This window comes from Dermacentor variabilis, chromosome 4 (genome assembly GCF_050947875.1).
Source record: "Dermacentor variabilis isolate Ectoservices chromosome 4, ASM5094787v1, whole genome shotgun sequence".
Lineage (NCBI taxonomy): Eukaryota > Metazoa > Arthropoda > Arachnida > Ixodida > Ixodidae > Dermacentor > Dermacentor variabilis.
Genome location: NC_134571.1, coordinates 191,075,426 through 191,102,003, shown reverse-complemented (window position 1 = coordinate 191,102,003; position 26,578 = coordinate 191,075,426). Strand labels below are relative to the sequence as shown.

The 26,578-nt window shown below is 48.2% G+C and overlaps 1 protein-coding gene across 1 annotated transcript; it reads right to left on the bottom strand.

Annotated features, from left to right (window-relative positions):
- Positions 1–200: 200 nt before the first annotated feature.
- Positions 201–10,216, bottom strand: LOC142578483 (kelch-like protein 17). The gene is made up of 3 exons (XM_075687865.1): positions 10,031–10,216; positions 4,553–4,759; positions 201–404 (listed from the first exon to the last, which is right to left on the bottom strand). Exons 1-3 carry the CDS (start codon positions 10,214–10,216, stop codon positions 201–203), a joined length of 597 nt encoding a protein of 198 aa, XP_075543980.1.
- Positions 10,217–26,578: the final 16,362 nt, after the last annotated feature.

Here is a 26,578-nt window from a genome sequence, read left to right as displayed (position 1 = left end):
AAACTACTTTAGCTGATTGGAAACAATATTTCTAGAAGCACAAGAAGAACGTTAACACTATTGAGTTCGTCTCGTTCGCGTATCGCGCATTTGCTTTGCTTAGGGCTTTACAGATGTTTGCTGAAGCATTTTACGCATGCGTCATATTGCGCGGTATTGCGCAATCCTCGCAGTTCCTCTCTGTCACAAAGGTCTCCAACTCACGACTGACTGCAGAGGCCGACGCGGACGCACTGAAGAAGCGCTGGGAGCGCGGTCAGGTCTTCGTCCGTGGCTGACGAAGTCCACCGGTCGAGCGCGCGTAGCAGGTCCGCCTCATTCCGCACGTTCAGCTCGTCCGACGAAAGCACCTCGCAGAGGAGCTCGGGCCTGGTGTGCAGGAACTCGTCGCTGTGGCGCCAAACCTGAGCGAAACAAGTGCTCGTGACATCACCTTGTGAGTAAAGGAGACCTCTGTCACGTCTCGGACGCTCAAGATTTTGTAAAAGTTGATGGGCCCCAAGGTAATTCATGGGCATCGTGAAGGCGCGTTACCTTGGCATCGGTCACACGTGGTCACTGTCATTTGCGCATTCCTCCTGTATTCACGTATATTCAATGCCATATCCAACGACGTTTCCTTTCCGCTGGCAGGCTTACTCGTCTTCAGCCTTATTGGCCTCGAGCTCCACCACTGGAAAAGCTGGCGCCACCGTCGGCGTCACGTGCTAGGAGGGATCACGTGGACATAGCGGCCGCGTCGGCTGCTTCGGGCGCGCCGAAGCGAGCTGAAAACGAGTTTAAATTCCCTCGTACGCTGCGGTCCTCATTTAGTGGCGAAATTTTCCCACTTCGAGTGTCTCCGTTACAACGCTTCAAAGCACTACAATAGGTAGTGGCTGCCTTTGAAGGCGCGCAACATATATGGTAGGCTACTGCTCGGTTCCGCAGGGCCGGACGCACGTAACGGAGGCCGGTGTCAGCCTTATTCACACGTAGCCGCAGGACAAGAAGCTGCGTGAAGCTTGGCTCGCGAAACATAAAACCGGCAAACAGTCATCGGCTACAACTCGGGTATGCAGCAAGCACAGACGCGAGGAAGATTTCTGCTACGGCGCCCGGTCTGCGATGTTCTGAAAACGCGCACTGAGACGCTCGCCCGAGTCCGCTGCCCGACTAATGTCATGACGGTTTGGTCTATGAACTTGTCGATGCTATAGATACTCGCAAGTTCAGTGGAGTGGAAAGGCAGCGGTAAGAAGCACATTTAAAAAAAGCATGGCATATGGTCATGTTTGTGTTATGAATTAATGCACTGGATTACAAAAAAGGAGCAGCGGGAAATTGCACGCTGAGAACACCGATAAACATACAGTGCGACGCAACTCGAAAAATAATATTGAAAGGTCAAAGAATTTAGAAGAAAAAAAAGATTGAATCGTCGCGACGGGACATCGCAGGCGTCGAAGTCTCTACAATGAAATTATTTTTGAACAGCTCTAATAGCGCCCACGCAACAATGGTTGCTTGTATACTGTCAAATGCTCGTATTCTGCGGCCTAAAGCTCATGGCACGGTGCGAAAACGCGCGCGCGGAGAAAGCGAAACAGTGCGCGGACAAGCATGCAGACGCGCAGTCGGTCGCTGCGAATCTGCGCGATCGCTTCATTGATGCTTCGTTCTATTACGCTCCGTTTAGTTATACAAACATTATAAGAACATATTTCACATAGTTTGCTCTCAGCGTTTACCTACCTTTCACGCAAGAAGCCGGTTCGGGAGACTCCATCGCGGCGACCGCGCGCAGTGGCGTTCACTGTACGTATTCGGTAAAGATATAGCGTCTGTAAACGATTCTGTGCTTTCAGTTTGCCCAAGATTATTAGTTAGACAGTAAGAAACTTCTCTCGTTTCGAAAGTACTTACAGAAATGTCCGGGAGAGCTCGCGCGTGGTGTTTTCAGTGAACGCTGACAGCAAAACCTATGAGGAGCGCGCCGCATGATCCCTCATACTACCCCAGCGAGGCGCTTCCGATAGATGGCGACTTCGTAACTCCTCGCCGCCAATATCTCAGAACGATATGCTAGAGTTTCACAAGTGCTAAATACAAGCTATAGCGTTTATTTCAGGCAGAAACGTGACAAAGAACAATTCCAGTAACAACATAGTGCTCTGAGCGTCACAAATGTGTGTTGCTTCCTGCGATAACGCTTTAGGCTCACTGTGCAAGTGCAAAAGTGGAGAAGAAAACCAAGTTGTCAAAATGACCGGATCTAAACTGTGCAGCAGAGGTATGGTCTATATAACAAAGGTACGTGTACCTTATTTCTATAGCGAGATACCCATTGGATATTCTGTGCTTGCATCAAAGCGCGGATGTGCGTTTGAAGCTGCGTGTCAGCATCCGTATATATGTGCATTTCGACATTTCTGTTATGTTGCCTCTAAAGTACAGGATACTTCTGAACAAGCCACTACAACAATATCAGCAGTAATTTACTGAAGCATAACAGAGGCCGGGTTAATTTGTGGACGCCACACTAACGTCTTGATGTAGCGGAAGCTTTATGCTTTTTCCTATGCCGATATAATGTAAACTGTAATGAATAAGCCTACCCGGATGAACACACTAGTTAGCATCTCGTCCCCGTCTACAAAACGAACATACTTCATTCTTTTTTCGCTTTTTCATGTCCTATTACTTTCCAGAAAATTTGACACCAAAAAGTACATTATTTGCTCTAAAACACAAACCTGTATTCCCTTCTTGGTTCCCTGGCACATAGCCTTCTTCGTTGGTGACTTCACTCACTGGAATCCCTCAATTCCTCCAATCCTTGAGACTAAACTGCGCAGTTACAGCTTCGTCGCTCAAAAAAAGAAAAAGAGTATCTTCGCAAGTTTTGTTGGCGACGCAACTTAATGTACCCTGTATTCTAATTCCAATGAGAATGCAGGGGGAGTTCAGTTGCGTCGTCTTCTTTTTATGTCTTTCTGGGATATGAAGGCAGCTGAGATGTATAATAATCGCTTTTGAATTCCATTTTAATTACGTACCGGTATGTAAGGAACTAAAAAACCTGCTTGAAGAACAAAAAAACAAATACGGTTAATAATTGAAACCAACATCGCCATGCACGCGGATAATTATAACCGTCTCCTACTGTTCGTTATCCTAAATACCGCTTTTGTTTGCATAAGCACATACATTAAGATGAAGCGCCGCGCGGTGCAGTGGTACTTTTCATGCCGCATCTAGAATTTTTATATCACCTCGCGGTGCTTCAAACGCACCTCCTGGGTGCTTTTCCTCGTGTGCGATGGCACAACGGTCTGTCTACATCAAATTGGCGTCAGTTTTCTCCAAAGCTTATGGAAGAAATATGATGAAGTCATTCCAACGCAGTTATGCACGCATCTGCCTTCATATCCTATATGAATAATTAATGAAATCGCTTCTGAGATAATTATGAAAAGGACAAAACGCAATATGCTACAAAATTTACATACAAGGGTTTTTAGAAGACAGGGCACTCTGTTAGATCGATATAGCATTAGGTTAGGGTTTTATATTTTTCTTCCCGGCTACATCCAAAGAGCTACAGCAGTTTTTTAATCACCGAAACAGTACAAAAAGTGACACCATTTCGTAAACTGGAATAATAACGACAGTGCAAATTATATTGTGACGCTGCAATCAGGTCAACAAGGAGTCTTTTGGACAGTGCTATATTCCCCCCCTTCCTTATCCTACTACTGCCAGCCTCTACAATGTAAAATAATTTACGTCCTTAAAAGTGAAAAAGGGTGTAAATGTGTCTACAACTCACATCCTTAGGGTGTCAATTATGTAAATCACACTCTAAAGGTGTGAGTTATAGATATATTTACACTCCTTTTCACTTTTAAGGGCGTAAATTATTTTACAGTTTACAGCACCTCTACATTCCTTCTTAATTTCTCCTGACGTTAAACCCTGAGTCACGAATTAGGACAGACGACCAATAAATATCCAAAGTTTACATAATTTAATTTTAAGTATCTATACAGTCGCTTTCAATGCAAATCAAGGTAGCAGGATCATGCCATACGTGTTTTCTAGTGAGTCATTACAATTGCAGAGGAATGAAATATGTATATACAGTGAAGTCTGTCATGCTAGCTGCGTTTCTTTGCAAACAGTATTGAATTCCCGCCTCAAAAGCGCGCGTTCATGGTAAATATTTCCTGCAGGCATTACAAACTTACGCGACAAGATATGATACCCTTACACCGTTGCTATAGCAACGATGAAAGAGTTTCGCTATAGCAGAACGCGCTGCAAGCCGAACATTTCGTCAAAGATGGTAGCGGTTTCAGCAAAGTGTTCGTATGTTGCGATACACTGCATTCTGAAGCGTGCTCGAGCATCACTATATTAGCAGAGCGTACGATTTGCCCGAAGTACAATTGCCGCCTTTTTTTTTTCATCTTTTTCTTCTTTACCACTACGGAAAAGCAGCGCAAGAAAAAAAAAAAGAAACATTGCGTACACGGCGAGTGGAAGGGATGTCACAATGCCTCCGGCTCACCTCATCGAAGTGCTCCCGTATGAATTTCAACAGCGCCTCCTTGAAGAAAGGCGCGTAGTGTGGTTTCGCCAGCGCGGCAAAGCCGAGGCAGTTGTCCTGGCGCGTCTCCCCGATTAGGTATTGCAGGCACTTGTCCCGCGCCTCGTCCATCATCAGGTAGTCGGCTGCCTCGAGAATCTGCAGCACGTTGTCGCTGCCCAAGCATATCTGTAGATGAACGGCTGCGATATCATGTCAGGCGGAGGACCAGTCGCTTTCCTTTATAACCGCGGCACCACACAGCGCGGGGATGCATCGGACAACAGTTTGCCGCGTTAACGTTAAGGAGCCCGTGTTGCGGAAAATCCGCTTTCGAACGTCGTTTCGTGAAAAAGATTTTCGAACCACACATACCCAGGCCTTCCATGTGAGGCAAAGAATTGACTGAAATAATTGAATTTCTCAAGCTAAAATACGTAGAAAAATCGTAAACTACAACTTACACACAACCTACAGACACCATAGCTCTCGGATTGAAATTTGAATATACGAGAAAACATAATTATGTTACGCGACATCTCAAACAAACCCCTTTTCCAGCCTTTCTACAATTAATAGACTGGAGACGACGTCCAGCACTTGCGCAGTGCAGCGTGTAAGTATCTGGGAGTCCACCAAGCGGCGTGCCCGCTTCCTTGAAGCACTTCCAGATTGCGCTCGCCTCCACCGCATCGCTTGAAATCAGGGGTACAATCGGACTCGATGGCAACAAAAGATCAGCGGAACTCCTAGCATTGGGCGCTCACGGGAAGACTACAAATGAAGCTCAGCAGGGTGATATGGGCTGGACCAGTTTTGAAGCAGGCAGGTAATCAAGGGGGGGGGGGGGGAGGGGGAGCCTGGGCCTCCCCGAAAATAAGCGGCATACCCCCCTCCCAGCCCACGCCATCAATCCTCACACACATCCTAAAGTGCTGCCAAATCAATGTTGAGACTTCACAGCTATTCGGTGGTCAACATTTTGCTGCCTTTTTTACTCCTTTTGGATGACGGTATTTTTCGGCATCTCCTGAGGTGTGAACGCCAGTTTTGTCATCGATTCGGTGCCCGCGCGATTAACTCGAGAGCGTTCGCCACGAGCGTTTCCCGGTAGACATTACGGTTACATAGGCGTCGCGTCGAGTCAACACGGGCTCGCATCGGGCTCCGCAGTCTCGCGAGTTTTCGATGGCGTTTTCTACAGAAAACGCCTTTAAACGCTTTCACCAACTTTCTAACATTCTAAGAGCCGTATCGACACTACCCGCGTGGAAATCCGACACCGAGGACCCCAGGAGGATTCTTGGAAGTTTCGTCACCACGGGTGAGCCGCTAACGCTAACCGGCGGCGGCAGCCGCTCGCCTCGCCGACGGGGATTCCCGCGACGGCACTTGGCCTAACCGTGGTGAACGAAGCGACTACGATCGTCGAACTCCTGCATACAACTTCGGAGGACCCGAAGAAGAACGCATGGACCAGACTACCAAGCCGGTGAGCCAAGCAGCCCTGTACCATGACACCGTGAGAGATGTTTCCTGCCAATGAGTCCGAACACAAAAGCAACGCAAGCGAGAAGTCTTGTAGAGGCGACGCGGTGGTGGCCCCGCAACCACCACAAAGACATTAGCAACAACGCGGAGAGTCGCTAGACCTCCACCGCTTCCTAAAAATGACTACAAAATATTCATTCGTCCAAATCAAGGACTACCATTAAGAAACGTGCTCGCTCATTGACTCGCACGAGCGATCTTCGACGCTCGCAAGAACGAGTTCACGGATGACAAATTTATTCCGAGAACCAACCCGGGATCCAGCATAGCCATCCTATCGACCCAGTACGAAGAGGTCGCCGGAAAAGCACACACATCCACACCTAAACACTTAGCAGCAGAAGTCACGCAGTGCGCGCATACACCGCCCAAGGACAAGGCACCCTTAGGGGAGTGGTACATGGAACATCCTTGCACGCGACCACCAAAACCCTCATGGCCCATCTCAGAGTGAGAGCACAAGGCGTGGAAATCTTTACAGCCACGACGATCGGTGCCACTCAAAGTGCAGCGCTGACCTTTAATGGGCCCCATCTTCAACGATTTGTGTACTACTAGGGAGGTGAACTCCGCTGCTACTCATTTAGACCCACGCTCCAAGTCTGCATGATCTGCAGGGAAAAAGGCCACCGAAGTGTACCCAAACCCGGACAGACCCATCTGGAGACGGTGCGGACTGCTTAATCCAACCGACGGACACAAAGGCGAGCTAAACTATATACGATCTACCGCAGAAGGGTACTCCGCAAGGATCAATAATGTCTCCTTTCCTCTTCAACATCGGACTTAGAAAAAATGCATTACAACTGTAAAGCATCCCAAAACTCGGATGGGCCTTCTATGCCGACGATATCACCCTATAGGCAACCAAGGGTTCATACAGCGACAGAGAAAACACATTACTGACAGCTATCGAACACATCGAGTCATAGCTAACCGCTGCAGAAATGAGATGTGCCCCCAAACAAGTCGGAGTACCTTCAACACCGGCCCAAGCAAGCTAAGAAACATCGAGCCCTGCCAATACATCTTGAGATTGCCGGGCAGCCTATAAAGCGCGTCCCGACAACACGCCTGCTAGGTATGCACGTCCAGTGGAACAACGGTATAAAGGCAGCCTCATAGAAATTAAATCACGTTATAAGAAGCATCGCATCACTCATCCCCAGAGTAGCGCGCAGAAAAGCTGGTTTCACAAAGGACGTAACTTTAAGGCTGGTACAAGCCCTCGTCATCAGCCGTATCACGTACGCACTCCCGCGCCAAGTCAAGCGCGAAAGCGAGACCGAGCGCATGGACACTCTTTAAGAACGGCGTACAACACGGTCTTACAGTTACCGTCAAGCACAAACACAAATAAATTACTAGCGCTAGGAGTATACAACACCTTTGATGAGCTAGCAAGCGCCACGCTCATAACGCAGAGGGAGCGACTCAACAAGACACAACAGGGAAGGCACCTTCTTCAACGGCTAGGGTACCCGCTGACACCCCTGCACTGCGAAGAAGAAACAACTCCTACCTAACCAAATTAGAGAGAACATCGTAGTAGACCCTATGCCCAAGAACATGCCCCTCACCCACAATCAAGAGAGGAGAGGAGCGTGTGCCCGCATGTTGCACAAACGCTGTTTCAGAGACCCAGATACATACTACACGGACGCTAGCCCGTATCCCTCGTCGCCCCGTCACGAGAGGAAATACACAATCGCCGTCGTCAATCAGGGGAACCTGGTAGTCTCTGCCTCCATCCACGCCACATGCAGCACAGCAGCAGAAGCAGCAGCGATCACTCTCGCACTTTGCGACGCCGAGAGCAAGTGAAGATCTGCCCGCGTCCTTACGGACTCACAAGCGGCGTGTCGTTTATACATGAATGGAACACTCCCTATGCAAGCCATTCGAATCCTGGGCCGCTCACTAGAATGTATCCACGGTATCGTCTGGTGCTGCGGGCATGAAGGCCTGCGGGCAACGAAGAGGCTGACTGCGCAGCTCGATTTCTCGCTAGCCGAGCGACAGACCACGTCGTTCTTCAGCCCCCGACAGACCGACGAGCGACTCACGAGTTATTAACCACAAGTCAACAAATACTGCAAGACCAACGTCTCGAGAGAACACAGTATGCTTCCCCCTACAAAGCTCTCAATAAACTCCAGACTGGGGACTGGCGCCGCCTGCAAACAAACACATACCCACACTTGTCTCGTCTACAAGCCGTTTCACCAGACAGATATACATCCCGGACATGCCCCTGGTGTAACAACCACACAGCGACACTCGCGCGCATAACACACGAATACACGGACCATCCGGTCGACGCATTTCGCCACGAGTCCCAGCACACACACTCACTACGTGGTCTTTGGAGGCGAGACTCTCCGAACTAGGCCTGGGAAGCCAAATGGCGACCCTCGACCAGGCCCGGCGAGCCGCGATCGCCAGTGGAGCCCTCTCAGAGGGAACCACCCAGGAATAAACCGCGCAACGATTTCTGTAATAGTAAAGTTTCACCACCACCTACGGTTATGCTGTATTTAGTTTCGTTATTCATTTGAGTACGTTATTCCCCAGGGGGCGCTTCTGTTCTTCATATTATGTATATATGGTTGTATATGTTGAATAAACGGCTTTTTACATCGGGACGACTGGAACCCGACTTCCACCTTCGGTCAATGCCACATTGGCGACGAAGATGAGATGGTTTACGACGCTGCCGCAATGAAATTGCTTCGACCGATGCAGAAAGCTCCGTTAGCTCTTCAGCCGCCTGCTCAAACTGAAGTGCGGTCTCCTGATGCGCTGCAGCCCGCCACGCCGCAGCTTCCTGATGCGCTGCAGTCCGCCACGCCGCAGCCGCGGTCCCCTGATGTGCGGCAGCCTACCGTGCTACAGCCGGCTTCTCCCAGGACGCAGGCGCGGTCTCCTGGCATACTGCAGCAGCAGTCTACGAGCCCGCCGCCATCGTCGCCAGTGCGACGTCCAAAGCGGCCGACCCGAAAGCGCCGGCCACAGGCCTGGCTCCAAGATTATCAGACTGACTAGTTGGCGGTCTGACGTTGCGTACATAGTCTGCAAATGTGTCTAAATAAGTACAGTGTGCATGCCTTGGGGTTTTCCTTACTAATACTTACTAAGAACTAATCACTAAATATAAGGGAGGGAGTATGTTGTATTTAGCTTCGTTATTCATTTGAGTTCTTTATTCCCCAGGGGGCGCTTCTGTTCTTCATTATATATATATATATGTATATGGTTATATACGTTGAATAAACGGCTTTTTACATCGGGACGGCTGGAGCCTGACTTCCACCTTCGGTTAATACCACAGGTGACATACGCTGCAGTTTCCGGGAAGCGTCAGAAGCAGTCAGGAATTTTTGAATGCGATCGCGTTCCACTTTTAAAGGCGACGCTTAAGCGTCCTCCAAATTTTCTTACCCGCCGTCGCATCGGCGAGCTCGAGATTGTGGGTTCGATTCCGGCCGCGGATGCAGTGTTTCGACGGGAGCGAACTACAAAGGCGCTCGTGCCCCTAGATTTAGGTGCACGTTAGAGCACTCAGTGTGCTCGTATTTATTCACAAGTCCCCCATTGCTGCGGGCCTCATAATTGTCCCACGGTTTTGGCGCGTAACGCCGCAGCATTTGATTAAATTTTTTGCGAAGGCAGGGCAAGCACTCCCACAGGTTTCATTGCAGGTGAAAGCACTCGTCCTGAACATAGTCCCGACCCTGCTCCATTAAAGAAAATTGAGCCTTAGTTCCACAAAACAAGAATAGCTTGCGCCAGTGAAAAGTCCCGACTCCTGCCCTCCCCCCCCCCTTCCCCGATCCTCCACCAGCTTAAATTACACATCCGCTCGGAGCCACTGCTCAGTGCAACGGCTTATAGGTTGAGGCAACTCACGCTGTCTGTGTAGAGGAAGTAGAGCAGTTCCTCGAACACGAGTGCCGACACACCGTCCAGCATCACGTCCCTGGAGGCACCGCTGAACGCGGCCCGGAAGTAACCGCTGGTCGCTGCGAGCAGCGCACGGTGCGCTGGGAACTCACCGCCGTCCGCCGTTCGGACCACGCAGTCGGTCGTGGCCATGAATTCTTTCGCAATCAAGTTGCGGCAGGGACGAGACATCGTCGTCGCAAAGTGAACGCTTTTTCTTCGCTTTCGTCGTCTTTTGCATGATAGCACGTCCTCTTCTTGAATATGTAGGATGATGCTACATTACGTTTTCATTGTGGCGTTTGATGTTTTCTTTTTTTAATAAGGGGACAGTCGCAGCTAGTAATATCGCTCAGTAAGCTGACTCCGCTACCTCATAAGTCCTGATGAAAGGAACCCTGGCGAAAAATTATGCGTAATAAGCCATCATCACCGTCATCATGAAGCGTTTCCGTATAAGACAATAACATAACCTTGCATCATTATCAGTAACATCGGGGGCGATCTATGGGGGCGAGAACATACCGTGGCGCCGCCATGTGGAGTCATCCGTGTGACGAGAAAGAACTGGATTGCTCCGCCAGCCCTCTCTTGCTCAACCCGCAGCCGCTTTCGCGTCGTCTATTTTTTATCAGTATCGTATTTCACTTCCACGCAATCAGTAGAATACTGCTATGACTTCGTAACTGAGTGTGCTATACGTTATAGAGCTGTTCTGGGAAAATAGACTCCTCTATGAAGTCTTAAACGCCGCTCCGACGGTCGGCGTCGTCTGCTATGGCCACCGACATGGAAACCACGGATACTGAGATCGCTGCTTTGCAAAAGGTAAAAAAAAGCCATTGCTTTGAACTAAGACTAAGCATATAATGTGCTTTAGCGTGTGACTGCGGTACACGCAATGCGCAAAACGCTGACAACGCCACCTGTCGCGAAGGCTGCGAAGCGTAGGCGGGTTCGGGCACGCGTCGTGGGTCCGAGCGAGCACCGTTCTCAGGGGTAGCACACTCTCAAGTTCAACAAATGGCCACAGAGGGCGAAAAAATAGACCGCGCGCCGCTGCTAACAAAACCAGCATAGTAGAATCACTTCGGGATGCTTAAGTTAGTTCCAACATTTCCCGCTAGAAGCGCCGTAATAAGCGCACTTTTGTCTCACAAACTTTCTCTTATATTTACCGAAGCATTTTTATTACATAAAAAAGAGGGCAATGTTATCATTGCTAATTAGATATTGTACTCTTTGTTGGTAAGTTTATTGTTTCTTCGTCATATAAACGCAAATAGCGTTCAGCATCATCGATCTTTCATGTGACCTCTGGCCTGGATTTAAAATTTTTACCGGTATTTTCGACTGCACGGCGGCACGTATTCATTCTTCGGACACTCAGGCTGGTTGCTTCGTTGTTTCTAAACCTAGTTTATTGAGCTTCGATGTCTCGCGTTATTTAACTTGGGGTGAAGTGACGTGTTTGCAAGCGGACATGCAAGCCCGTAAGTTAGGTATCGGTCGTGAGCCATTCGGAACACGTCTGCATCGAAACGGGAGCTGGATTCTGCTGCGGCTGACAACGCAATAACGGTGAGTCGTTTAACACCGCTGCTTGAATCAGTATATAATATCCGTCTCATTAACTTACAGGCGGGGACAAGTTAACGAACTAGATCCTGCATTACATATGGGCAGTCAGGATCTCAGTTGCTGTTTCCTAAATAAACCTTTACTTGCGAGGCTGTCGTTATGCACACACAATCAGGAAAGAAAGAGCGATATCGCAACGCGCGTCTCTTTTTTCATCTTATTGTAGCCGTGGTCATAGGTGACTGAGTAGCCTTATCAATATACATATAAAACTTTTTTTCGAGTCCGCCGGCAACTTCTTTCGTCCACAAAACAGAATAATCCTTTGGTAAAATGAAGTGAAAGTACAGAATTTAATGTATTAAACAGTTGCAAGCATGATAATTCACCCATATTTCGTACTTGTTGGTTCCAAATGTTCTTGCTGTTCAGTTTGGTTTACCGTAGGGCATTTATTTTTGCAGTAGCGAAGCGGTGCATCACGTTCGTGAAGTAAATTATGCATCTGTTCTAATAGCTTCATCACTTTCATGCATTTACTCTGCGTATAAATGAACGCAGAAATGTACGTTCTTATTTGTGATCTTAATAATACTTAAGCTTAAGCAGACATCAATTTTGTGGACAATAGCAATATTTATTTAACATGCTGTTTAGGCACCCTAGAACAGACAATGTACATTTGCATCTGTTCTGTAGACGTAAACCATTACAACATATATGTCACGCCTTTTTGCATTTTATATTGCAAAATTGTGCTTTTTCAATTTCTGATTCAGTCAAAATTTCTGTTCCAGACATGCAGTAACGAGGATGGCACCAGTGTAAAGCAACATGTTCCATGCACTAAACAGAAGCTGCTGCCTGCTACAACAAAGCCATTGTGTGAACGTTGGCTGCTACTACAAGGTAAACAACACATGGTTCAGAAATAAATATGCTTGATATATTTTGTATTGGTTTGCTGTTTGCAGCAAATATGAATGTTTGTTCATACTTATGGTTCAGTATGATTGGGTCGAACATAAAAGAAAACACACATCAGTTTGGCTAATCTGTGCTGTATCTCATGTGTCACCGTTCTGCCCCAACAGAGTTTATGCCAAGCACATCTTGGTCATCACAGGAGCTCCTATCTACACCAACAGGAAGGGGCTGGAGCCAAATTTGCAAGGCTTTTACACCACGAACAAAGAAGCGCATGCAGAAGATTTTGGATGAGATATCAAGTCTACAGAGGACTATGTCAAGACTGAAAAGAGCTTCAGCCACCATTCCACCAGCACGAACATTTGGTTGAGTCATCCAGATAACTCAGAAAGGACTTTCTAGAAGCTCTTCGTCTTCAGATGCACCTGCAACTTCTGACCAAGCAAAGACGACGCTGGCCAAAAGCGTTCCGTCAGTTTGCCCTTAATCAGCTTCCCGGCCATGTCAATTCCATTTGTGCCAAGGGTAATTTTTCTTCTATATATGCAAGCTTTTTCATTGCCTATTCTCGTTAGAGATCACTCATATTCATCCAAACATAAAGGTCAACCGATTCTTCGCTGATAATTAATACCGCCAGTCACTGTCTAGTAGCATAACATATCTGTAGCAGTACCTTTTAGTGTATGTTGTCATGCACAATTCCTCTACTGAAATAGCTGATGCAACATCGACATGTGTCTTGAATTAACCTATGCACCGTTTGCTATGGAATATATTACTTGATGTTTTTGGCCTCTTGAATGCAAGCTTTCTCATTTTCCGTATTCCTAGTCTCCTTGATGATTGCTCTTCTTCATCGATAGCCTGAGTCTTTGTGCAAGCTACACTGAAGTGATTGATTGCACAATCTGGTTTTGCTGCCCCACTTGGTTGTGGTAGCCGTTTTACGTTTCTCGGATGTGGGGGCCTGGTCAGTTGCAGTGGTAAGCAGTCTCTAGAGGTAAGCATTTGCTCCTGCAGTCCGCACAGCGGCATAGACTCCCAGTATACACACACCGTAACTGGTGCTCCCCGTTCGTTTTTTCCTGCTGCAGCCATGGGCAAATTGTGCTTGTAGCCTACCTTGGCCATGATTTGCTCAAAACGGAGACCAGCATATGTGCTCACACGGTTCGAAGTGTATGAAGTTGATAGCTGTATGGGCAGAAAGGCCCGCAAAAATGGCTGTCGAAGGTGATGCCCACGAAAGCGACTTGTCCATATTGAGACAAAGTGGGACACCAACTGTGAGCCACACATTAGCGGCCCTCGAAAGAAAATAAGCGTGCAGTTTGGAAAGGAGTTAGCACTAAAATGCCGGGTAGTCCATGTCACTGTGTTGGTTGCGGCAGCAGATGCCTGCGTCACCTGATTGCTTCGCAATGGAAGTTGTTCATCTTCAACGGCAACTGTCGGTTCAAACAGGTGCGACGCTCTGTCCAATGTTTGTACCGCTAGTTGTCGCTCGTTACCAGACCACCACATGCGACAAAGGCAAGCATTATGCCTGTAAGTAGGCGGCTGAATGTATCCTAAGAGACCCGTGTATGTGAATGCTCAGTGTTGCCATATGGTTCGTAGCCAATGTATAATGTATTGTCTGAACCTCATGCGGTGATTGATTGTTGTTTAATTTTGCTATTATCTCACTTGGTTACGCTCGCTGTGTTATGTTTTTCGAATATGGCGGCCTGGTCAGTTGCACTAGGAAGCAGTCTCTCGAAGTAAGCATTTGCTCTTGCAGTGCGCGCAGCGACATAGACTCCCAATTTACACACACCGTGATTCATGCTCCCCGTTTACTCTTTCCTGCTGCAGCCATGGGAAAATGGCACCTGTGGCCTTTCTCCGCTGCGATTAAGCACGAACGGAGACCAGCATACGTGCTTACATGGTCCGACGTGTATGAAGTTGATAGCTACATGGGTGGAAAAGCCAGCAAAAGTGGCTGATGAAGGTGATGCCCACGAAAACGACTTGTCCATATTGAGACAATGTGGCACACCTAGTATGAGCCACACATTAGCGGTCCCCGAAAGAAAAGAAACGTGCAGGTTGGCAAGGGGTCAACGCTAAACTTCCGGGTAGTCCATGTCGCTGGGTTGGCTGCGGCAGCAGATGCCTGCATCACCCGATAGCATCGCGATGCAAGTTGCTCATCTTTAACGGCGACTGCCGCTGCAAACAAGTGGGACACTGTCCAATCTGCTTGCGCCGCGGGTTGTCGCTTGTTACCAGACCGCAATGTGTGATGACGACGGTGAGCCGTTTACGAGCTCGCGTCAATGATTCCAGCGTATCTCGACATGCAAATTTTATTTCTGCTATTGCACGAGAATGTACACTGCTTGTCTTCTGCCAATAAAGTCGCACGTTCTGTTCACTCACTTGTGACTTGTTTGTATGGGCGTCAGTAGATACACTGTGGTCTCCTGGCAATTAGAACGCACCAGCTACGCGGCAGCCAAGGCATTGACGCATGCCGCATAGCCGGCAGGGTAATTTAAACACTGCGCGTACCAGCGTACGCTACTGGCCACGGAGGAAGGAAACTAAGGAGAGGCCCTGACGTCACTCTTTGTGAAGCTAGTGAAGCCGGAAGTTGGCGTTGTTCACAGCGTTGCTGCGCCTATCGGGCCAGCTCTCCTCTCTTGTCTACATCTCTCACGACACCACGCCGCGCTGCGCGCAACCGTACTGCTTGGCCGCGCGCGCTCCGCAGCAATACTCAACAATCGTTAGCACGTTAGCATGATTCCGCCAAAGAAGGCGAAATTTCCCGCGGATATTCCTTCGTCAGTTGCCGTTGCCATGGCGCGGTACATTGCGTACAGCGTAGCATGCGCGTTCATTTCACGAACTTTAGTTCCTCCTCTCCCACCTGGCCACCGCAACATCCCGTAGAGCACGGTCCAGATAACGCAGCGCAACAAAACACGGAGACCAACGCAAACCTGCCCGCACGGCGCCTTTGCCACGGTACGAAACCTACGGAGCAACACGTGTGCGCGCACAGAACAATAACAAAGCCGCCATTGTGGCCCGAAAGGCGTGGCCGCTACAGCAAAGAAATAAAAAATCAGCAAAAAAAAGGGAGATCCTACTACGCACATTTCCTCCACACTTTTCTCCTAGCGCACGGAGGGGGTAGGGCCTCTCCTCAGTTTCCTTCCTCCATGCCAACGTTCTTATTTTAGTTATAGTGAACTAGAAGGGGGTAGTGGGGTCAGGGAGAGCCTTCGGGTGTGGCATCTCACGTCGACGCCGCCAGATGGCGCCACTAGAGCATGGGCTTTACGGAATGCGAAACTGAGCATTTTCAACGTAGAGAAAGCCGCGTGCGCTTGGTGTCACGCCGAAAAAAGAAAGCGCGCAGCTCCGTAGCATGTTTTCTGAAAACTTCCTCTAAAATTAAGACTAGAGCGCACTAGCTCAGGTCGACCTCTCTGTCTTTCCTATCAATAAATTCTATTCATTATTGTCAAGACAAGGCGCAGAGAAAGGTGGAAAGACGGACGTTCTTCAAGCTTGCTTGGAAATAAAGCCGACCCAACGAGTGCAGGCTAACGGCCGCACAACGATGCGACTGATTTCTAAACTAAAAGCTCGCGTACACCGTAGAAGAGGTGAATATGTGAATGGGTAAATTGCTTAATTCATTTGCCATTAACAATTTTTGTACAGGTCAGGACCCAATTGCATGCACAAGTTCAAGTGTGCCAAACAATTGCGGCGCGTGTACTAACACATTCGGAACAGAAGCCAGATATGATGAGGTTTTATTCCTTTAACTGCGATTTTGTTTACGAAAGCATATATCCACTGAAAGCTAGGGAGTTAATCCTATGGTGATGCCACTATTATGCGGTCGTAGTGGTCACCAGGGATAGCGAAATTTCGTAACACAGCAAAATAAAGAGAACTCGTCGTAGCCACAAACTCTTTATTGGTACGAAAGATGGGCAGCTACTCCTTTCTCAAAGTGCATGCTGCTACGAGACAGGGACTATGAGGAACGGCTTATCTTCGCGTGCAATTTCTTTTTACGCCGTTCCTGTCGCGATTGGTTGATCCATTTTACATAGAAGTGCAGCCTGGTCAGCACATAGAACTTGGTCAACTCTGTTGTGAGCGCATCTTAGTGCTGGCTGCAGCCTAAGGCATAGCCGAAGTTCTCCTTCACTAGCAACATTACATCCACTATGCTGTCACTGCAGAGTTTCTCTCGGCTGAAGAACACAGTGAAGATGTCCTCCAACTTCTTCACTGCCCTGAAAAGCTCCAGCGAAGGATATAACAACCCTCCCTTGTCGCATGTCACAGTGAACTCAGAGTTTCTACTTTCCGTATTGGGGGTTTCCATAAGAAAGGCCTTGCAAGACATGCAGTCATAACACTTCAGAAACTTTCGAGCAACATACCCTGCCATGTAATGTATTAGACGGTCGTCGCTCTTCTGCTCTACCAACTCTCTGTGCTCAGCAGCAATACTACGAAGCATGCGCTCGGCTGAAGCTAGGTTTCCTTCCTCAATGAGATGGTCAGTTGCAGCAGCCCTGGCTTATTGAGCTGGAGCATCTTGCGTACTCAGGAGAGAACTCATTTCTCCACTAGCTCCATTAAGGTCAGCATTGCCTGAGCGTAGTATTTTTGCAAGGTTATAAAAGGATAGGCAATTAACGACAATTAGAAACTGCGTTGGTGTTGGGTGGACATTAAACCCACATGATTGCCTGACTATACGAAAAAGTTTTCCAGCGAATCCTGGCTTAACCTGGATGTCATAACATACCTAAATCCCTGGCTGACAAAATAATCCAGCAGTGATAATGCGCTAGATATCGTCACCCTTAGGCCATCTGCAGTTGAATCGCTTAAAAATCCACCTACTCTTTTAGTGTGTTTCGCACACAAACCGCACACGTTTCGTCGAGTTTTTTGTCTTGGCGGTGCAAGTTGCGTTCCCAAATTCGCCGTGTTTCTTCATCTTTCGGCACGGTGAACGACGGCTGCTTTCCTTTTTTCCACTTATATCCTGTTTCACAGCCGGGAGCGAAGCAGGGTTGCTACCGTTGACGTTTCGACCTTCCTACTGCTCACGTGTTCGGCTGGCTGCGCGCGAAACAGACTCGAACGGTAGGTTGAAACACCAAAAAACAGTCAACGTCGCGAATCAAGCCCGCATGAACAAGCGCGCGAAGCACTTTATTCTATGGCGAAGCAGCGGAGGGAGCCAGCCCACGCGACTACAGCGCCGCCACCGAAATCCGCGTGCCGTCCACACTCGCCGCCTCGCTGCAATGCCTAGGGCGCTCCGGCTCCTGAGCCCACTACCCCCTTCTAGAACACCATACTTTAGTTTCACAGCTCCCTATGCGAGCCCATTGGCCGACGTGGCCGCAACGGGTGTCACTGAAACTACCGGCGCTGCAGTCGCATCTTTCGTCATGCGCCGCGCGTCGTCTGCTCCTGCTGCGACGCGTCGTTTGCACCAACAGGCCTGTAGGCGCTTATCCGTCGGTAAATGTAGTTTAGATACGCAGTCTGAGTTTTGTGACAAACCTGCCGCGCGTAAGTAACGGGGACTTCACGGTGTCTGTGCACTATCGGCGCTGCAGTGACCTATCTCTCACGCAGCGCGCATCGTCTACTCCTGCGATGTCATCTCTGCGGTGGGTAGTTTTCCCCAAATGGCCTGGGCCGTTCGCTCTTTGACGACCGTGTTTTGGCTGCCCGGACAATATTTTATGCCAAGGACCTTTGAATGACATGTCTAGCTAGTCTTTAGAGGCTGCAACTACACCGCAAATGAGCGCTCGTGCACTGCGATTCCGCTTCTCAACCAACTTTTTCCCTATAAAAGCGCCACGGTGCTCCCTTCAGCAGGGGCTTTGTTTTTTGCTGCTTATTCTTAAGATGTGTATTAATTAAAGACGGCGAGTACCTGTGCAGACGTAGGGACATTAACGCATCGCGCCCAGCAGTCGCTTCAGACAACGCTGTGGTGAATTGATCCACCCCCGTCAACGCTTCTTCGCCTAATAAATTTAATTGACACATGTACGTTTTATAGTTGTCCGCAGATATTATTGGACGTGCAAATGCGTTGGAAGTGATCTGCGAGCAGTGGCAAGGACGAAGTTAAATACTATGAACATATTTAGGTCAAAGCTTAATTCATTTTCTTTTTTGACGAACAAAGCAAACAACAAACACAGTGACACTTTTTATTTACTTTTGTGCACAAAAAAGTAATTTTGAGCAACTTTCGCTCAAAGCAATTTTGCCCTCTTTCTGGCTGCTTGCACCTGCTCTGTCAGATAGCTATCGACGCCAATCAGCACAGGTTATATATGAAATAAACTACGCTAGCTCACCTGTCCATATTTGTGCTTGGGCAAATGGTTGCGTACACACTTCAGGGCATGTGGCACATCGCACAGGAAATAAAGGTACGCGCGCTCAGGCAGGCATGGATGTGGAATCTTGCGAGAAGGTGAGGTTACGCTGCCGCTGATTCCCATCTGCTGCCACATCGAGCGATTGTTCCCAGCTCCGTCAATGACTACGGCGATCACCATAGCACCATGTCTATGCAATTGCATTACTTCTTGCAACACCAGCTCTGCTAAAATCCTGCCAGGCGCAGCACCTTTCGTGGCAAAGGTGGCAATCGGTCGCACCCAGCTCTCCAGAAGTGGTACGAACGTCAGTTCAGGCGCATGATCTGCAAGTTGGTCAGTTCGTTCACTTGAAATACCACCGTATAGTCCACCTAACCATCAAGTTTGAAGGTTGATTTGTTGAAATTGTACGCCTGGCGTAACTTAATTTCATCCAAAATCAGTGTGCCGAATTTCTTCCCATCTGCTCTGCTGCCCAGCTGTTTTCCAATAGCTTCCATACAGAGCGGATTGAAACCGTACTTGCATGGTATTCCTTTCAGAATTTGTGTGAGACAGCTCAGGGAGGGCAAGGGCAGCATATTCATGTCACATAGAAGCTTATATGCTTGAGGGCTCGCTATCCTCAGCATTAAACAATTCAGAAGCCAGTCCGCATTGTACCGCGCGCCACACGGAAACTTTGCTTTTAAACGTTTAAACGATGTCATAAATGCAAGGAAGTTCAGCCAACGCTCCCTCGATTCTGTCATCGGGCATTTCAGAAAGCCTTTTCTTCAGAGCCAAAATTTCATTCTTTTGCTTTTTATGCGCAGCAGCCGCCCTAAGCAGCCTCTTCTTCACATTGCGCAGTTTCTGATATCGGTTTAGCGTTGCGCTCAGAGCCTTAATGCTCAGTCGAAGTTTCCTCTGTAGACGGAGACAACGTGCGCACACTAGTTGCTTTGTAAGTACATTGCACTGCTTGTGGTGCATATTATCTGATGTCGCCGTGTCACGCTGGCCTGCTTTCACGCCCGCACATATGTTCAAGCTGTCTGCTTCTCTCAGGATTCTTTCCACACTTGCAATGCTAGTCGCAGCTCGAAATACTATAGCCTCTTGTGAATTTTGCTGTAGCCGTTTATGCAGCAAGTACCATCCTCTTCAAGCACAACAGTTTTCATTACTCGCAGATGCCCGGCTACCAGTTGCCTCATATAAAATACTCCGCATCGCTTCTGTGTTGCGTCGTCCTCAACAATTTCGCACTTCCAGAGCGCAAAAGGCAGTGTCACGTTCGTAAGCTCGTTGAGCACCAAGTGTACGTGTAGCGCATATTTCTCAAGTTCCTTCTTCCAAGCCCAACAGCAGGTCCAAGCCCAACGGCAGGTTTGAAGTTGAAGCGCTGTCACAAGCTTCGCCCGATGTACTTGCCAGCACTTGCGCTCGTTCTTTTGGTGTACGTCGCTTTCGCTTCACATCTTTGGCTTTGAGATGTGCTCAGGCAGCCCAGGAAAGAGCCGAAGTGGGCCGGGAACAAGCATCCATTTTCCGCGAGGTATCAATATTTCTTTGTTACCTACAACATGCTTGTAGTATTTCAAAATGTCGCCGTCCTCAAAGTGGCGTTCACACACTTTTGATTTGTTTGTGAGGCGTTTGTCTTTTCGGTGTAGCATGCGTTCCCAACTTTTAAACTCTCCAGCGTCTTGCGGCGGTGCGAAAAAATGGTGACTAGCGGCATCGATCGTGTCTCAGGCCGCTGGTGCAGCCGGGGGCAAAACAGCATGGCATAGGGAACTTTTTGCTGTCATGAGACGCGGAAACGCTTCTTCAAGAAACTTTTCAAGAGAGCAAATCACGACACATCACACAACACCTACAAAACGGAGAAGGATAACACCAGACGATGCAGCGCAACCAACATGAAACCAGAAGTGAAAGCAGAAGTCAAGTTTCAAGTTCATTACCAGAAACGCATTTACAATACCTAGCTCAGATATGACAAATTTTCACAAAGAGGCTCAAAATTAAGAACTGTGAAATAACTACTTCTCAATATGGAAACCGGAAATCTACCAGAAATCGAACAACTTCAACCAGAAACGAAACAAAAAGTGACGAAAGACGCGATCGCAGCGCCGCTAGTTCGCGTGACCACCACTGCGGCCATCTCCCGAGCGGAGCTGTGAAACTGAAGTATGTCTAAGAACGTTGCTCCATGCTACTACAGTGTGCTAGAGTAGGGGCACTGTGTTCAGATGGCGGAGCACGCCACGCACTGCTTTGAAGCCAAGAGCGTAGACAGGTCCCGGATGTATGCGGCGGCGCTGCAGTCGCACGGGCTGTACGGACGCGTTCTCCGTGTGTTGCGGCCAGTTGCAGCGTGCTTGCCATGTGATTGCCAAGTGCTTGCTTTGAAGGGCTCTGAAGGAATTCCTCGAGTTTCTGTCTCGTTGGGAGTCACATGCAAAAGGATTGCCATTTGTTGGGCGTGTTGGTACACTGACTTGGAAAGCATATTTAGCGTCAGAGAACAAGGACAGAAGGGAGACGATACCACAATGCGCTAATTTCAACTTGATTGTCAGGAAACACCCGCCTATTTAACTGTTCATGGGTTAAATAGGTGGGTGTTTCCTGAAAATCATGTTGTTGAAGTTAGCGCATTGTGGTGTCGTCTCCCTTTTGTCCTTGTTCGCTGGCGCTAAATATGCTTTCCATTGCAAAAGGACTTTGCGGCTTGAGCAGTCGACGGCAGATGGGCTTCGTGTGACATTGTGCAGCACTTTGGCTCTGTTAGAATACTTGGAAGGAGAGGGTTTTAAATACCTATTGACATGTAGACTAAGCCAATAAAAGTTGGAGAACTTCTTGTGAGGGTAGTCGTGCGGACCCAACGATCACCCAACGCCGTCTCAATTTTGATTCTTGTGAATTGCCTTTTTATATCTTGGCGAAGGTAATGCAAACAGGGAACTCCGAGGTCAGTAAAGATTTGGTATCGCTACTTCACTCACCTGATAATTCTGACAAGGAAGGGGACGTCGCGTCACAATTGACGAGTTAGTTGAAGCTGGAAATCTGACGCTGGTAGAGCAAAGGCTAAACAATACTCCGGCAGAGCACCGGGCTTATGTGGAGGAAAGGAGCGATGACCGCTTCATCCATTATATATGGCAGGGTATGTCGCACAGAAATTTTTTACTCGCAAGAAATGTGAGGACTGCCGCTCTCTTTTGCAGAATTCTGGTGTCAGTAGCAGAGTCTCAAAATTCACGAAATTTGTGACGGGGGAGGATTGCTGTATCCCTTCAAGTTGCTTTTTGAAGCACTAAATAACTTAAGGGAATATATTCACAACCTTCTTCAGCAAAGAGGAGCTTTACAGTGACAGCATAGTTGATGTCATGATTCTAGTGAAAGCTTTAAATCTGGCTATGCCATACGCTGCAAATTACATGCTGATAATTTCACATCAGCAGTTGTGCGTTTTATGCCCTAACAAGGCTGCACTTTTACGTTAAAGGTGTTAACCAGTGAACAGAAGCACGACGAAAAAAGAAATCGCATTTTAAAGTTAGCTATACTGTTCTTAGCAGGCTGGTGCAACATATGCATGCTGACCCTTCTTTGTCTTTTTTGTCTGAATGCACAAGTTTTTCTGGTGCATTCAGAAAGCTAATTTTGTGAATATAATTAAAAATGAATTAAGTAATTCATTTGCGCATATTAATCCATTCTATGTCTCCATTGTTTGGGCAGGAATGTACTTGCACTGTTTTTCTGTGTTTGGCATACTGTGTGTAGTTTTGCAAAGATCCTTTTTACTTGGCGTCTTTCCTACCTGTTTTATTCCTTCCATAGAAATGTAGGATGTCGGTGTGTCTCATACTCGCACATGAGCCTGACGTTCGGGCACACTTCATGGTGTAAATAAAAATATTCACGAATAAACTGTGCAAATGTAGTTGCGGGGCAGCGGGGGGTTCGCGAAACAGAATGAAAAAACGAAGGACAAATGCTTATCGCGAAAGTAGGTAAATGCCAAGCAGGGAAGCTCTTTGGCTTTGGGCTATGTACGTACATGTTGTTTTGCCTTCTCTTCTACAACAACGGGTGAGGAAGTAAGTGCTTGACGTTGGGTCGCGGATGCCGCGGCCGCTTTTTAATGAATGCGAACCGCAAAAGAAAATGTGTGCACCTGGAATTCGAGTTGGTTTAAATCAATTCGATGTCCTTTACTGCGGCGTTATTTTCGTCTGACTTTTCCGTCCGAATAATTTCTGGTTACGTGGCAGCGTGCCTTAAAACAAATTTAACGGCGTTACGCCACTGCTTCGGTGTCTGCAAAACCTTTGCTGTCTGGTTAATAAATCCGTCTAATGGGCGTTGAGATGCGCTAGGAGTGCACATACAATTCATCTCTTATATGAAGTGAGTTTCGGGGATGCATCTTAACATCCGCTGAGCATTTGCACGTCTATTTGGCTGCGACACAAAATGATTATCAAAATATGAGCATGCAGCGCTGGCGCTGCGCCGTACGTTCCGTACAGCCCATGTTCCTACAGCGCTATCTCGTGCTATCTACATGAAGCGCCTCAGCCCCTTTCTTACACTGCCCCTATTATAGTACACTGTAATGCTACCGGCAAAAAGCGGCCATATTGAATTTTGCTCTAAAAAAGCAGACTTCCGCTTCCGGGTTCAGCAGCGCCATCAGGCGTCCACCTAAGTAATTTCCATGCGCTGCCGCTGCTTATTTTCGAACCACTGCGCAAGGTATAGTTTCCCTTCTCTAATGTTGGTTCTTTATTCTATGGTGTTCCCGTCAGCGCCTGCGCGCGTGCTGTCATGTTTGCGTTCTTGATCGTGATTTAACGCTTCTGTCAGCCTTCAGCGATGTCTTGAAACAACTGTTGCACAATTGGGTGTTCTAAAACGTACATAAACTCGCCAGGCACACACCTACTTTCCGGTGCTGCTTCACGAGTAAGAGCGACGGGGGATCGCGGCTGTTCGACGGAGAACATAAGCAAGCGCGCTTTGTTTACTGCAGTTTCGGAGCAATTACTATGCTTTTCTTTCTTGTTTTGCTTGATATCACTGCGCCTTTAGTAAGCGCTTCCGAATTTAAACTCACACTAGATTGTTATATTACAGGGTTTCACGTGCCAAAACCACGATCTCATTATGAGGCACGCCGTAGTGGAGGACTCCAGAAATCTGAACTACCTGCGGTTCTTTAACGTGCACCTAAATTTAAGTACGCAGGTGTTTTCGCGTTTCGCCCCCATCGAAATGCGGCCGCCGTGGCCTGGATTCCATCCCGACAACTCGTCCTTAGCAGCCCAACACCATATAACCACTAAGCAACGACGGCGGGTCGTTTAGACTTGGTCGCCTCGTCTACAGTCCAGAAGATACAGCAAACATTAGGTTGTCGTCACTGATGAGACGGGATGCCCCCCTTTGAAAAAAAAAAAGGATGCGAAAAGCTAAGGCAGAGAAAGCAGAGGGAAGCTATGGAGGGAGAGAGAGGGGGAGGAAAGACAGGGACGTTAACCGGAGGCGAGTTTCCGGTATGCTACCCTGCACTGGGTTGGGGGATATAGGGTTCCTAGAGACGACAAAGAGCGAGAGAATAAAAAAGTAAAAAAGGAATAAGAAAAATAAAACCAGGTAACAGAAAAGGCGCTCAAGTCACAGACCGGTCAATCTCAACAAGCGGAGTAGCGCTTGCACGGCTTTTTGATGCAATGTTAAGTCGCGTCGATGTTGTAAAATTATTTCTTCCGACAAAGGCTGGTCGTCCGACTGGTTCAGAACAATTGAAAGCCATTGTCTCTGCGCACTGTACTGCGGGCACTGGCAAAGAACATGGCGAATGGCGAACATGGGGGAAGCTGTGAAGCGCTCATTGGGTTTAGACGCTTTGACCAAGAGGCTCCGTATTAAAAAGCAGGTCATGGCGCATACAAAAAAAAAAAATAAAACGACGTGCAATCACTTATGTGTTGCACGGAATCGGCTTCTGCACTACCTATCCATGGCACTGAAATGCGACCTGCGGCGTAGAATCTTCGCTGCACGCTCACCTCAGCTATCTGCATGTTGAATGTACAACCTGGCGTCTGTGAGCATTAAAGGCTTTGCACAGGGCATTCAACCTCGTTTTGAATGCCTCCTAATATCATTTCGAGATAATTCGAAACGCCTGAGGTTGGAAGCCCTGATGACAAGTAATGCATATTCACTGTACCACATCTGTGTCATGCGTTGTGGTCAATTATGAAACCTTCATGATTCTTTTATTGTTCTTGTTCTTCTTGATAGTGGTGGTAGCGAGTGCTTGTTCCCTTTTTCTTCTTTTGCATGAAATGGGTCAATATATTGTTACGGGAAGGAAGAAGCGTTCGTCTATTTACAGGTAGCTTTTAATGGCTGAGCCAACAAGCGTAGAGCATCGATCTTGCTAAAACACTTCTTCGTCGTCTCCAAGACCACCATCAGCGTCGTCTTCTTTCCACATTACCGACTGTGACATCACCCCCGTCGGAAAAAGCACCTGATTGGTGCGGCTCATCGGTCGAAGAAAGGTAAGGTTTGAGACGGCTGACGTGGATGATGTCAGAGAGGGGTGAAGGCACCGTGGCATTCAGCGGAGACACTTCATATGTGACAGGGGTCACCTGGCGAAGGATGCGGTAAGGGCCATAGTATCGCGAGAGTAATTTCTCGGAAAGACCAACATGCCGAACTGGATACCATACTAGCACAAGAGCGCCTGGTTCGTAGTTCACGTCGTGATGGCGCTTGTCGTAACGGTACTTCTGGCGTGTCTGGGAAGCAGACAGACGAATGCGGGCAATCTGGCGTGCTTGGGTCGCTGTGGCTATTACATCCCGAGTGTACTCTGTCGGCGAGTCGAGCGTGGTCGAGAGGAGTGTCTCGAAAGGCAAAGTCGGCTCACGGCCGAAGAGGAGATAGAAGGGTGAATAGCCAGCTGTGTCGTGGCGCGAGGAATTGTAGGCGAACGTGACAAATGGTAGAGCAATGTCCCAGTCCCGGTGATCGGAGGAAACATACATTGCGAGCATGTCCGTTAATGTGCGGTTCAGGCGTTCGGTAAGACCGTTAGTTTGAGGATGGTAAGCGGTAGTAAGTTTATGTTTAGTAGCACATGATCGAAGGAGGTCGTCTATGACTTTGGCAAGAAAGTATCTGCCACGATCGGTGAGAAGTTGACGAGGTGCACCGTGGTGCAAGATAACGTCGTGAAGCAAGAAATCAGCGACGTCTGCAGCGCAGCTGGTCGGTAGGGCTCTAGTAATGGCATAGCGAGTGGTATAGTCCGTAGCGACGGCAATCCACCTATTTCCGTCCTCGGGTATAGGGAATGGTCCAAGGAGATCAAGGCCAACGCGAAAAAAAGGGTCGGCCGGTATATCCAAAGGCTGCAGCAGTCCGGCAGGAGGCACAGCTGGTCTTTTTCGGCGGTGACACGACTCACACGCGGCAACAGAGCGCCGGACGGAGCGGTTGAGACGCGGCCAGAAAAACCGTCGCCGAA